This window comes from Platalea leucorodia, assembly GCF_965183815.1.
Source record: "Platalea leucorodia genome assembly, chromosome: 4".
NCBI classification, from domain to species: domain Eukaryota; kingdom Metazoa; phylum Chordata; class Aves; order Pelecaniformes; family Threskiornithidae; genus Platalea; species Platalea leucorodia.
Genome location: NC_138826.1, coordinates 57,793,670 through 57,809,154, shown reverse-complemented (window position 1 = coordinate 57,809,154; position 15,485 = coordinate 57,793,670). Strand labels below are relative to the sequence as shown.

Sequence of the window (15,485 nt, the reverse complement as noted above, 5' to 3'; positions counted from 1 at the left end):
AGTAAGGACCTGGTGGAGAGTAAGTCAAGAATGTATTTAAAATTTTAAAAAGCTATAAATAACTAACAGAAGCCACTCATTTGGCTTGGTTACCAAACAGCTCCCATTGCCACTGGGGCTCAGTGCTGCCAGTGTGTATGGTCTTGCATCTTTCTGATGGGTAGGTTGTGTATGTATGCATACATAAAGGACCATGCTCTGCAAGTGGAGAGATTTAAAGGTCCACACTTGACTTTAAAAAAAAAAAAAAAATCTTGGTGCCCAGCTCTGACTTTTTTGAAGTTCTTGTAGATATTTATCTGGATTCTAAGACACCTATATACATTTACAAAACTGATCTTAGTGACTTTTCATGGTCACATATGTGGAAAAAGAATAACCTGAATTTTGGTATTCTGAAGTACAGGCAGGTGTGCTCAGAGGAGGATCATGAAAAATGTTTTGTTTCAGTCAAAGAGTTGGGCAAGAGCTTAGGCAATATATTTATTGCTTGAATTTTTAGTGCAGGAATTAATGAAGTAAGAGAGATTTGTATATTTGCATTGCAGTTATTGAGAAATGACCATACTGAGACTGGCAAATGGCAGCCAGCCAACTGGACTATAATATATTTTGCCTGAATTAGTGTAATGCAAAATGACCAGTGCTTATGTACGGAAGCACCACTTGCTGTAAACTAAAGAAAAGGCAGAAAAATCTATGTCATCATCTCCATCCTTCCCTTTCACTGGTGACACAAATACTTAATAAAGTGGAAGAAGCAAACAACATAAACCAATATATGGTGAGCTCATATTTAGAAGTTAACTGGGAAAGAAAACCATTATCACTTTTAAATTGTGCATATTTTTATATGTCACAATGATAATATTATATATTGCATTGTCTAGTGACCTGAAAGCTTTTTACATTACCAATGAGTTCATGCCTATGAAATAAAGCTCAGTAAATACTTACTGTGGGGTATGTCCTGGAAAGGTCATGTTGACTCATTTAAGGTCATGCTGTTTTTAACATAATCCTTTTCAGAAGAGACAATGAAGGATTAGCATCCTGAATTAAAATGAGGAAACAGTGTTATAAAATTATATATTTTTGTTTTACAGCCAATTCTACTTATAGGGAACAGACTTCCCATTGATGATTTCCACACACCCTTTTCTCAGCTGACTTTCATCTCTCAGTGTATTAAGTCTTCTCTTGCCTGGCTAGCTATTTTCATGCCTGGGGAAAAGCTCTGTCAGGTATTAAAAGAGAAATATATAAAAGAAAGCTAATGGCTAAGGTTTAATTCTATAAATTCTGCATTCAAAGGGTTTGTAACTGCCAAACCAGCTAGAAATTTAATCTGTATGCTCTCCATACTATTACTGCTGAGCTATCTCAGCCTAAGATACTAGGCTGATGAATGTATTTATAAAGGTTTGTCTGCATCCCTGTTGGCCAGTGAATAACTGCCAAGTGTAAAAACCACAACAGCAGCAAGGAATAATAATTTGTATGAAGAGAATACCAAACCTGCAGAACAGGGTTCTCAGCATCACCTAATGAGCCAAGACTTTTATTATTCTTTGAGTGACTTTTTAGCAATCTCACTTCATAAAAGACACAAAACAAATTAGAAGGAAGTTTCAGAGGTTTATTGCTCTTTGACAACTCAGGAAGAGAGACCTTGATCTCCTGATTGATTCTTGTGCACAGGGCCAGCCTTTGTCACATAGGCAGAGGATTTATGAACATGCTTACATCTTTTGCTGAGTAGGACCTTTTGTATGCTTAAAGTTATATGCCTTACTCAGTCATGGCCATCATGTACTTTTATACTGCTGAAAAAGAGACTAGCTAAACAAAATTTAAACCCTGTAGTATCAATTTAGACAAAAAAGATTAGGAGCCGTAATACATAAAAATGGCAATACAAATCTGAGTTGCAGCTGCCATCATACCATACACAGCTGATGTTTCTGGTCCCATCTGACGCTTGATGTTTAAAAGAAAGGTGCACAGAGAGAAAAAAGCATCTGCAGAAGGCAGTTTGTTTAGTCTTAAGTGGATAAATCAAATTCTTCAGATCTGTCTCTCCCTACACAGCACAGAGGGAGCCTAGATGATGAGATTTGACTGTATGCCCAATTTTTAGTTTGATAAAACAAAGCCAGATGAATCCCACACCAACTACAGAAGTCTCAGCATAAAAGTGCTGACCAACATGTCATTAAGGCCTCCTCACTTTGAAGGTAACAGGGTATTCACTATTTTAGTTATACACACAGAGGTGTGCAGAATATTTGAGCAAGTTCTTGTGATAGCACACAAGTGGATCCCAATAAAGGATAAATGTGGTGGCTGTGTATCAGAGCAGAAGTAGAAGGAATTATTATTTTCCTGATCTGGTAAACAAAGTTGCAGAAGATTCTGTTTACTGAGTTGAAGCCATTAAGGTGCTAGGAGAGGACATTGTGGCAGAATTATATCTTTCACGAAAGCCATATAACACTCAGTAACCTGGACTGTCCTCCCTTGGATAGGTAACAGCAGTCATTCTCCCCTGGCTGGTCTCTTCCTCTGGGCAGGTGGGGTGGCACGTGTTACATCTGAAAGGACTTTACCTCACAGCTGAAGATCCCAACTCCATTTCCTAAGCTCTTTGTAGTCACTCCCCTCATTCAGTTCCTTCAAGTCAACCTGTGGCAACTGTACTAAAAACTAAACACTTGATACACTATGACCAAATAAATCCTGCTGGAGTTATCCCTGCAGGGGAAGGTGGCAGTGACAAGCTATGAGTTTTTGCAGCATTAGAGAGTTTGGTAGTGTTCATGACTACTGAGCAGCACATTGCCAGCAGTGGTGTGATGGAGAACTCTTCTGTGGGTAGGAATTTATCAAATCAGTACAAATGGCTGAGCTGAGCCTAAAGCCACACTAGAAATGAATTGAAAATCAGGCTGTAGCAACAACTGAAATGTTCTGTGTGGATTTGCAATTGACCCTGTGCTGTACAGAGAATTACAGAGCTCATCTCTTGCTAGTAATCAGGGAAATGGCACTGGCTGCTTCCCTCTCTTTGAGCACAGGTTGGGAAAAAGCAAAAAAAAAAAAAAAAAAAAAACCAATAACAAAACCAAACCAAAAACCAACCAACCAACAACAAAAAAACCAAACAAACCAAAAAAACACCACCAAGCAAACCAACCAACGCCCCAAAAAGCTGCACAGCAAATACTTTAGCAAGAAAAAAACATTCAACCACAGGAACTATGTATAAATAACATGAGAAGATCTCAGCAGGTTATCTGGTCAGCTCTTGCCAATTTAGAGAACACATGAGCACAACAGGGTAATCAAAGGGCAGAATATCATGTTCCGCTTGGATCTGAAAACAAAATAAACCTGTGCTTGAACCTGACTATGCAGTCTTTCAGGGAATGCCATAGCTGCACTATGGTTATGGCTTTGGGCAGAAAGGTATTAAGTATTTTAGACCACAGAATAGGAAGACTGGTGATCTGGATTTAGATTTTTTTTTTTTTTTTTCCTGACCATGCCATGGCTCCTGTGACCTTTGAAGAAAGGGTGGTGGGTGTTTGAGGCTTTTTTTCTGGGGAGGCTGGGGGGCAGGGAGGGATAGAAAAATGAGTGGCAATAAGGCAGACCACTTGTTGAAGGTCAACTCCAGACCAAACTGAAGTCAACAGCTTAGATGGGGACAAAACGTACCCACAACTGCTTTTGAATTCTTCATGTCAGAAAAACTGATTTGAAACAGAAAATTATTATTTTTTTCTATTAATGGCTCCTTATTTCAAATTTCCAAAACTGTCTGGTAGTCTCAGAACATATTTGAAAAAATAGAGGTTTTTAAAATACTTAAGAGCACCTTGGCACCTATTCCCATTAAAATCACTTGGAGTTATGGAACAAGGAGTTAAGCTCCTGGAATAGCCCCTATCTATAAGTTTATTCATTGGCATCTAGTCTGTTCTTTTATTATAGATTAACACAGGGGGGAACAGAAAGTCTTGTTCTCTTCCACCATTTCCTGCTAAGTTGCTTTGTGATTTCCAATGAATTGGATAACCAGCTTGGTCTCCAGTTTCTCAGATAAGCGAAAACTCTAGCTTCCTCCCAGCTGTGCTCTTTGTAGATAATGCAAATAGCAAAACATTGCATTCTGTCTTTAAGAACTAGTTCACTTGTGCACATATGAAGGGTATATATACACCCTATCAATTAAAAATGAAGGCATTTTCATTTTTGTCGTACTTTTATAAGGCTCAGTCTCTACCCCTCCATCATACTCTCTGCCAGAGCATGTAAGATGAAGTTCAGCTGACACCAGTCCAGTTCCTCTCAGCTGCACAGCAGTGATGGAGCATGTCGTGGTCACAGTTTTCTCATGGTGCAATATCAGTCTTCATGTCCTGTTGAACATCAGGAATTTTCTGTGTGACTTTCTAATGTCACCTTTCAGCATCATCAGCTGTTCAGAAGCTGTTTCAGAATCAGAAGCTTATATTACAGACTTCCGTCATTTGCACAGGTGAATCCACAGTTTTGGAGCTGAAGCACTAAACAGCATGAACGAATTTGTCCTTCATCATTCAGAAAACACGTCTCCTCCAGTATTCCTTCTCATCTTCCATAGGGCACTTTGAAATGTAAGACACCTCAAGGATCATTTGACACCATGGAAAGACAGATTTCTTTCTAATAATCCAAGTTCTTCAAAATCCACATTAATTTCCCACTCACTCTGCCTTTTCCTTCAGCATTTTCCAGGGGTGATCTGTTCCATCTTCTTTCCTCTATGATGGAGAGAGAATTGAAGTATAGTTGGTATATGTTTTGACCTGTAGTCGCTGTGCTGTGAAAGCACTTACTCTCAATTGATGGAGAGTATGTACAGTCTTAGGATAATGTATATGTGGAGCATACTGTTCAATTAACTCCTTTTCCTAGAAAGTAATCTTTCTTTTCCTTTCTCCCTAACAAATTCTTTTTGGAATTTAACAGAGGAGACACCTAACATGAACTTGTCTTCCCACCTGGCCTATGTGCAAATCTGATCATATTACATTTTTTCAGGCAGAAATTTGCTTTAACTGCTCTCCCAAAGGCAGAATACTGATTGGAGAAGATCACCACAAGGGCCAGTTTGACAGAGTTAAGGGAATTGATGAGACAATGTAATCTGTTTCCTGTGCCCTTTTTTGTTATTCGCATACAGGCTCAAGAGGGAAGATGCCTTTTAATTAAAGCACATGGTTCATCTGGCACGTGTATGTGTTTGGGTACGTCCAGAAGGGATGGCTAAACTTTAATTGCAGAGGCTCCAGAAAGGTCTGAGTGGATAGATAAAAGTGTTAGTGGTTGAGGAAGGGGACCAAATTCATATTTTCCTTCAGAAGAATTATCCTTTTTGACATAATTTTAGTACTAGAGAAAAGTTAAAAATCTAGAGTGGAGAGAAAGCAAACTATATCTGCCCGAGAGTGAACTGTCATATTTGGGGTGTATATGTGCAGTTAGGACCATAATAGGGAGAAATGCCATCTGTGAAGTTCTAACCTAGTTCTAAACTTTGTCAACATCAAGGTCTCTGGATCACTGTGCTTGGGTTTTGCCCTCTCCAGTTTACACTAGAAAGATGGGATAGAAGTATATATTTAGCAATAATTTATTAAATATTGGATATGCTAACAAGACGATACATGAAAGATATTAGCCTTACTGAATGCAAACATTTATTTTTCACATATTTGGCATTCTGCCATTTACTTAATGCTATCATAATAGTACTCGATAGTGTCAAGAAAGATTTCCTGCCAGTGGCTCTAAAGTAGGTTATTAACTTTAGAATGGTAGCAAAACATGATGGACTGTACATACCGTATTGATGTTTGCTTAAAAAACACCCTCATATTCTGAATTGGTGCACAGAGAGGGAAAAAAATGCCTGTCCCTTTAAAACTGTCTCCCAGAGCAAAGAAATGTTGAAACTCATTTATAAAATATGACTAGAAGATTGTTATTACTGGCTTTTTAAGACTGAGAATAGCAACAGTGCTGAGGACACTATTCATAGAGCAGAATGCCAGAAATGGTGTGTTAACCTGAATCAAACATCATAAATTATTGAGAACTGCTGCTTTTCCTATCTTTTCACTTCTTAAAATATTCCTTTCTGCATGGAAAATCTTGAGGATAAGGATTTCCATTTCTCCCATGTTTTTTTACAAATCTGTAAGATTTTTGTTCACCCTCTTGAAGACCATTTCAAACAATCCAAACTCATTTCAAACAATTCAAACTCTTGCAGTCAACACTCGTCAGGTCTGTGCCTGCTCCAGAATTCACTGGAACATGTAGAAAGGTCAGGACATACTTTCTTCCCTATATTCTATAAGGATGACTTTGCCTTTTTTGTTAAAACTATAGGATCTAATAATGATAGCTAACAATTCCAAAGACGACTCTGTGTGGGGCAATTTCCACTCAGTTTTTATCTGTTCTCAGAGAGGATCTTTCTCAGGTCATGGCTATGAGAACTGCTTTTTCTGAGACTGCTTGTATCTTCTTGTGAAACCGTACCAGTTTCAGTCACATGAAATGTTTTTTATTGAGAGCCTTCGAAAGACGAGTAAAGAGACTGGATGTGGAACATAAACAGTCTAAGGTTTGATGTTGCAACATTTAGCAGAAAATACTCTGTGAAGAGTATGAGCAGGGAGCTGTGAAAATAAGAAAGGTATGGTATTGGGCTGAGTGAGATGATACAGTAATGATGGAAGCAAGGTGGGAAACTGAAGGGTCATCTAAAGTTCACACTTCAAAACACAGCTAGATTTTGTGAAACTAGAGCTTGTTCCCTGTTCTGGATGGTGACTTCACACTGCAACAGAAGGGAGTTTTAGGGACCCCTCTTTTGTCTAGCTATAAAGGATTGGAAGGTGGCTGGGATCATCCCAAAACTGTGAAGTGTCTAGCCTGCAGAGAGAGAGAGAGAGAGAGAGAGAAAATTTTATAAAATACAGTAAATTACTAAAACAGTTTAAATAGGCTAGAATTTGACTCTGTTCCCTGCACAGAGGCTCACATGAAACAATAAATTTCCAACAAGTGCATAGTAGATTTATTGGAGATAAGATTCCAATTTCTGAATAAAATGAATGTTTGCCATTTTTATTGTAATTGTTCTTCAGTATCATTTATTACCATCAGAGGAAAAACGTATATTAGGAAGCTGGTGCAAAAATACTGTGACATGACTTTTATGCATGTTTTGCAATACTATTTATTTTATGAAATTTCTTATGTGCTTTCTGTGGAGGTACCACTGCAAGACTATAGCAGAGGCCAAGATCCTGAAATCTGGATCCCAGTCCTATCTTTGTTATAAGGCTTGGACTCACTGCACCCGGTGACAGAGGACTGCAGGAATTTTGCCAAGCTGGGAGCACGGACCTTTTGGCTGTTTAGTGCACTTCCAAAAGTAATTCAGATCTCAGATGAATCTACAGGTACTCTGTCTGAAAAGGTCATCCTGGCTCTCAGTCATTCCATTTAAGTACCTAAAATTAAGTAAGATGAATCTTGGTGAGAATGAGTCATCGTGTGATTTAGAATGTAATTAGCATTATTGGCCACTGGAACAAAATATATCTGAGTATAGTAGAATCACTCACATAAATAGCCAGTATTTCATCCAAGAAGCTTGGATATAGTGTTCATATTGTCTTGTAATACTTACATTGATGTTCTTTTTGACTGCCATTATACAGTAGGTGATCATAATGATACTTTTGCCGTAAGAAGTAGATCCTCATAGCTTTAATATTTACTCCTGCTTTGGGATTTCAGATGCCCACTTGAAAACTCTGTAATACTTCAGGATTTACTCTAGAAGAGCTGACAGAAGTCATGTTTGTTCAGGGTCTTAATTCCATTTGTCTAGCATTAGATAACATGCTGCAGTTACCAGTACTTTAATTTTACAGAGCTGATGAGCATCCACAGCTCCTCCTAAAGTCAGCAGAACATGTAACTATGTGCACTTTTGATAACCGGGTCCTGGCCCAATGGGTTTCATTGTGAGACGTTAAAAAGCGAAAGTACATAAAATTAGTACCTGGTTTGCAACTTTGATCTCTTCCTCGTGTAAAACTCATACTCTTTTAAGGGAATAAACTGAGGGTATAGACTTCTGAAAAGAGAACTCTGAGCTCTGCTGCACTCCATTTATTTTCCTATTACTCTTCGAATATTGTTTATTTGACATGTTGTATATCTCCTTGTCTCCCCTTCCTTTTTATTTTAATTGGGACCTGGTTATTGGCTGGAAATTCCACTAGCGTGACTCATCCCTGCGCTGGAAATGACTGTGAACAGGCATCACATTGTGGAATTTACTTACCCCCACCCCCCCTTTTTTTTTTCTAAGTGCTTTAGCATGGCATGAGCTTGTAATAATAAACTAGGAAGGAAGTTGGAGGTAATCATTTGGTTCTGAATGCACAAGCCCTGCCAAATTTCCCCACAGGCATGAAACAGCCGCTCAAGCTGTGACACCAGCAAATTAAATCCTGGAGGTAGCTGACCAGAAGTAATGAAATGTGTATTTACCATACTGATGCTGTCAGTCCTAAGACACACTGGCTTTACAATCTAGTTAAGTGGGGCATGTTTGTCACTTCCAGCAGTACTTAGAAAAAATACTCAGGTTTGCCCCTAGCCTTCTTCCCAAAATCACAAGACCGGTCCTGGCTGGTAACCCTCACCTCATACAACATGAAGAACAGGATGCTCAGAACGTTCTGTTCTTTTAAAACACCACCAAAGTGAAATCCGTATCCCAAAGGAGATAAGTGATTTCATCTTATGACATGTTAATTGCCAAGCCTTTTTATTCACCCCTTACCTGCCACTTCATTCTTTAAACCAAACCTTAGAGCTGAAATGAAAGGATAAAAATTATTTCAGGAGCCACTGGATAATAAACAAACCATGTGTCCCATGCATGCAGCAATTTAAAAGCCTGGGCACCCACAGGTGTGTGCAAGAGGGCCACATAATCACTGAAAAGAAGAGGTACCACTGAAGGGAGGGATGCATTATGCAGGTAGGTGCAGGAGTGAGATGGATGAGCCACACCGCTACTGAAGAGATGTCACTCAAAAAATGCCTGTGTGTCATGGCAGCAGTGGTTCACAAGCATCTGGACACAGGCACACGAAGGAGGGAGGCTATCGTTTCACAATCCCCACATGCTTAGGAGATAAAGGACTCAGAAAAAGTTATTTTCCCCAGTCAGGTGTTGTCATAGGGAACAACAGCATCTCTATCTGTGATGTTTCTACGTATTTAGCTAGCAGAGGCATGTTATGCTAATTGTGTGAAACTATTGAAGAAGGTTAGTGGATTATTTGCTGAATGGTACTTGCTGTGAATTTAAGAAAACATTGCGAGGGGAAAAATAAAAGTATGGTCTTCAACATGGTTAATACAATACCCATGGAAGAATCAAAGAATAAAATCACACCCCATATGAGCAGTCTGAAAGCATCTAATTATATCCTAGGAATGTCTATAACTCTGCAATTATATGCTTAATTTCCAGCTGTACTTGATTAACATCACAAATGATTTTTAATACCACCAAACACAAGGAACTTGCTTTGAACTGTTTGTTGGCACGTATAAATTTGTTGGGCTCTTTTGTCTGTCTCTTCATAGCAAGGTAGGCACGTTGAATTAGTACCATGCAATTCAGCCACAAAGCCAAGGGAAGGACAGAGTAATTTTAGAGATAACGCCATTCACTTTCCTTTAGTGAAACATTCAAATGCAAGTCAATGGAAGGTCAGAACCCACCGACTTCTATGGGATTATACATGCACTTCAAGCTTAATATGTAGAAATAAACTTGCTGAATCAGGTCTGTCTGTCCTTGCTTGGCCTTGGAAGACAACCATGCTTTCTGTGATACAATAGTGCACGTGCTTCTGGAAAGACAGCCGGTGGGTGCCTTCCTTCTCCTGTCTTCCCATGTCAAGAGAGCTGAAGTAGCAATCATTCCACATTTTCTTAGTGCGAGGGGAGGAAGAAGGATAAGAGAACGTCTACTTGTTTTTGACCAGATCTAAACATAATCCTCAGTAAAAGGTTTGAATCTGTGTGGATCCAAATGTGGATCCAAATGCTGGATCAGGATTTAAAGCAAAATACAAACACTTGAAATGTGGTGTTTTGATCTACTCAAGGGTAAGCCTGTTGAATTCAGCTGAGGCTAAGGAAAACACATGGAAGCTTTTGCATAATTGTAGTCTTACATTGTAAATCTTTTGGAGCAATCGCTCTGCCATCTGTGAAAAATCACCCAGAATTCCACACCAAAGTATTCATCCATTGATAACATTGGCTTATATAATTTTAGCAACTTAAAAGTCATTTTTTAAAAGACTAATCAAAGCAAACCTCAAATCAGCAGCTGAAGTGACATTGCCTCTATTTTTAACCTCAGGCTTGAAGCTGTCTAGACTGGTTATCTTATTTGGGCTGGATTTATACACTTGTTACCTTGTTCTCATGTTGGGTCAGATGAGTGGGTTTGCTTAGGTCCTTTCTTCTCAAGCCTATAGTTTTGCCTATAGGGTGATATGACCATAGGTACACTGTGAAATCTCAAAACCTAATGATAAGAGCATAAATATATGTAAAGGCAAACTACTGTTATTTAAAATCTTACTATCCTAGAACCAATTCTTTGTTCTTGGGGGTTTTTTTTGTTGTTTTTGATTGCCAGGAGTTGACAACACCATATGTGTGAATTCCAAATAGGGAGCCTGGCTCCTGCAGCATAAATGCAAAAAAAAAAAATTATTATTATTGAGGAATCCCCACTAAACAAAACTACAGGAAGATAGGAGGTAGCCAAGCTGATAGAATTACTCCCTGAAGGAGGTGTCTAGCCCTTTGGTACAGGAACAACTTGACTGAATGAGTAAGTAGTGAATGAATAAACTGGCCATGGTTGCCCATCCTGCCCTCCAAATAGAGCTCTCGGCCTGTGAAACATGAAGCAGATAAAGATACCATGGAGTTGGAAATTGAAAATATCAGATATTGTAGTTTTCACTGGGGGTAAAAAAACTCTAAGCAGGAGCATGGCCTAATAAACAAAAAGGCAACTCTTGATTAAAGCTTGAACTTTTCCTTCTCATTAATTACCATGAATCTGTTTTGAAATTCCTGTAGAGAACAAGTGCTTCTTGCTGACAGCTGGTTTGCAATTAATAAAAAGGAAAGTGTTTTCAGCTGGCAATGACTTAACATGCTCATGATATATGAAAACAAGGTTAAATTGCTCCTTTCTCTCTACTACTAATAAAAGAAATATTGAAAATGAAATGGTGTAGCTTAGGAAATGAAAAGTGCCAACCAAAGCCATGGACCTAGTGCTGAGAGCTGCTTATCACCTGGTACTTGCTGGAGTGGACATATTTGGAAAAGCTTAGTCAGTGCCAAAACTTATTCTTTGGTTGCAGGCTTTCAGAATATATTGCATTGAAGAATATATGATCCTGTTTCTGCAAGATAAAAGAGTCTTGATTTCATAATCTCTTTTTTGGGATTTAAATGACTTACACTTTGTGGCTTTATTGGAAATCCTCTTGCCCCGATACCCTTTTTAATCTCATCCTCCTTCTGCTCCTCTCCTCCTTCTGTCAGGAAAGAATGGCGGAGGCTTTGTTCTTCGGGATGTAAGGGATGGAGTAGCCAGAGCATCAGAAAGCGCACGGCAGGAACCAGCCTCTGCTGCAGAGAGACTGGCCTGATAATCAGATACCTGTGGTCTTTGGCTGACTGTGAATTGTATTCTGGAAAAATTGCTAGGGTTTGATGTTAACTGTCTTGCAGAATATGAAATGTAACTTTGTCACAAATATAACATGAGTATCCTATGAATACCAAGGGAAATGGGTAAAAGCGAAATAATAGATTTTACTTCAGCAAGGTCTTTATTCTTGTCTTGTAGAATGCAGAACCTTTCCAGGTTACTGTCCGAGAAGACAATTGTATCATTGTCTCCCTGGAAGCATCTGATGTGGTGAGCTCATCCTCTGTATATGTTGTGAAGATAGCTGGAGAATCCAAGAACTACTTTTTCCAGTTCGAAGAATTCAATAGCACTTTACCTGCCCCCGTGGTTTTTAATGCCAAATACCATGGCCTATATTACATAGTAACTCTGTTGGTAGTGAACTCAAATATGGTTTCCAAGTCAGCAAGATCAATCACTGTGTTAACCAGTAAGTAACACCTTATTCTTTTTTTCTTCTGTTTCTTCTCTTTGTGTGTGGTTTTTTTTATTTTTTTCCCTAGAAGTTCTTCTTGTGGAGAAGGTGGGGTGGGTTTTTTTTTGTTTTTGATAGGTCCTCCTTGTGTGTAGGATGAATCCCTGTGTGAGAACAGAAGGGAATGTGTGTTGAAAAGGCTTGTGAGTGAAAATTCACAAGGTCTGGGCAAGAAGAAGGGGACAGCTCTGGGCTTCCCCTGGGTGAGCCTTCCTGAACACTGATTGGAGAGGTTTAACATACTGAAATAGGGAATGGATGAACCGCCTTTCCAGATGTTCATCCTGAACCCTTTGAACCAGGAGTTCCAAAAATCTAGTAAGAGGCATAAAAAGTGTTGACTGACATTTCAGTGTAAACACTTCTGTTACGTGCTGAGGTATATTCTGTTTTAAATGCTATAACAATGTTGTTTGATTGCTAATATGTTGAAGCAGTACTAAGCCTGGAAAGCAGATAGTAGTCACCATGTGTTTCTGCCAGTACAGCTAAAGGTTTTTGTAATGGAGACCATATTTGTAGTAGTCTGTTTCTTACTACCTCCAGGTGCATTGATCCTGGGGGAGAGGTGCGATTTGGTTTGCTCTGTCATTATGCGAAGCACCACAGATTTCTTTGTGATTCCTGCCATATTTCTGGCTCTGCTGTTGCTCCAGAACTGTTTTTGTGTGCCAACCTACGAGCAATTTGTAGACTATAAAATGATTTCTTCATCTGGAAGACAGATTCAAGAAAAGACAGACCAAAAAATTATTTGGATGGGGCAAAACCAATTTTCAGCTTTTTTTTTTTTTTTTTTTTTTCTTCTAAATGGCACCTTAGAACATATGGACAGTTTTAGCTGGTTTGCAGATGAGGAATGGTTATGATTTTGTGTACTTATATTGTTCTGTCAATGAGGAATGCCATCAACTGTAGTAACATTCAAAGCGTATTACAGTAGCCTCATATGTTACTGAGGTGCTTGAAACTTAGGGGTAAACAGATTTTGCATCATCTATACATTCTTTAGCCTTTCTCTGTGTGCTGAAGTTGTGCCCTGATGAGGGTAACCACGAAGGGTCCCATGGGAAAAATATAATGGGGTTGGGTAATGCAAGTCTTTCATAAGTCATATATGCAAGAACATCTATGTGTAGCAGACAATTTAAAGCTTCATAAGCAGCCTGAATTTCCTTTTCTTTGACTGCTTTAACCTTGCAGACAAAGTAATAATTCTAATCTAATTTCCTGTTTTATGATTTGTTTGTTTTCTTAAAAGAAAATCACGGAAGCCTCACTATGCATTTACAATGGGTTTTGAATGCTGCGCTTGCAGTCGTGCAGCAGAGATCGTTACTGTTTGATTTCCAGAGCCCACAAGGGTCACTGGCAGCAGGGGAAGGTGTGATCCAGGACGGCAGATGGAGCACACACTCCTGTGCAGGGATCTCTGAAGGAAGAAGGCAACCAGTGTTGCTCAGGCCATCAAAGCCAGCCCCAGACTTCCCATTTCTGGCGCAGGGGGTTTCCACAAGGTGTTCCCGAAAGAGCGTGAGGCTGATGGCTCCAAGGGGCATAGCCCACGTTGCTCTCGCTCCTTCAAGGCTTGATGGTGTCCTTTCCAACAGAAAGGAGTCCATCCCTTTCACCACCTGTCTGATGCGGGTGTGCTGGCAGCATCTCAGGGTTTCCTGCTGTGGCCTCTGCTGCTCACCCAGACCTTGGAAGGACCTGTGATTTTGGCAGTCGGCCAGCGCTGCTTGAGGAACTCATATAACAAGAAGGGAACAGCAAATTTCACTGGTTGTATCTCAACAGAAAGACAACCTGGTTCATGGAAAAGAAAGGGCGATTTTGTAGGCAGCATTGAAGGATGCTGTCCTAAGCACTAAAAGTACGCTATAAATTGTGAGCTTTGCAAGGGAACGGGCCCAGTCTCCTTCCTGGTATTTTCTGTTAGGCAGACTGATGAGTGCTAGCTCTCATGTAGCAGCCTCAGCTACTAACGTAACTCATCTTTTCGAGCACAAGGCTACAGGAATGAAAGTAAATTTGGAATGAAAAGGCAGTGTAGCAGGCTGGGCCTTTTAAGATATATTTCAGTACAGTGCTTTTGGGAAGGGATCTTAAAACTCATGTAGTGACCATTGGCTTCTCCTGCAAAACTGCATGAGATGATAATTAGTTTTCATTTTCTTTTTTTGATTTTTCCTTTTATTAGTATTGTCTACTGCCTGTTTTACATAATTTTCTGACTATTAATTAACTTGATTTTTTTGGCAGACAATAATTAGGATAGATTCATATTTTTCTTCATGCCATATGCTCTTTCTGCCTGTTTAACATCCTTAGTTTACTTTAACCTGCAAAGACATATAACTATCTAATTTATTCCATCTATATCTTACACATGAAAAAATGGCACGTTTCAACTAGCTTCCAGGACCAAATTAATTCCTGCTCTAATTTCATTGGTATCAGGAGAGCTTTCCCAATTGCAGATTGGCCCCATTCATTAGGCTGCCACAGGATAAATCAAGCAGGATAGCCAGTGATGCCAATGTGGTTATTCCCAAGGCTGTACTTCGATATTTCACACTGGTTTTCTGGGATCTTCTGACGTCTGCAAAGGAGTCGGTACAGGGAGTTGTAGTCTTTCAGCTTGGCCACATGCTGGAGATCTGAGTTTCACACAGAGCAGTGTGTATCCAAATTGTGCGTGTCAAAATGAGAGCAAGGTCCTTCAAAGAGATTGCCTACTTAGAAATTCAGTGAGAATCATGGAAGACCTCTGCTTTCTGATGGTATATCTTGATGACATTTCCTTTTTCCTGTTCACATCCCTCAGCAATGTGCTGCTTCTCAGCATATTGGCAAGAAAAAGGTGAATGCCTCTTCACAGGTTGAAACTTCATCCCACCTGAGTCAGAGGAGACTTTTGTTTTACCCCTCAAAGGTTTCTCTCCAGAAAAATAAAGATTTCTCAAGAGAAAGACGATTTAAAAGCTAACAAAATACATATTTTATACATTTTATATATATGCAAATGTAATTATATATGTGCAAATATTGATACATATAAATATATGTGTGCATAATATGTACATATAAAAATATAAAATATCTTAACATTATATAAATATATAC

General features: G+C 39.2%; 1 protein-coding gene across 1 annotated transcript in view; it reads left to right on the top strand.

The window, feature by feature from the left end:
- PTPRO (protein tyrosine phosphatase receptor type O) overlaps positions 1 to 15,485 on the top strand; it is a gene marked incomplete at both ends in the record, with an annotated part of 153,292 nt that overhangs the window by 76,507 nt on the left and 61,300 nt on the right. The window contains one exon of the mRNA XM_082309733.1: positions 12,038 to 12,311. Coding sequence (XP_082165859.1) covers positions 12,038 to 12,311 — 274 coding nt within the window. The remainder of the gene's footprint in view (positions 1 to 12,037; positions 12,312 to 15,485) is intronic.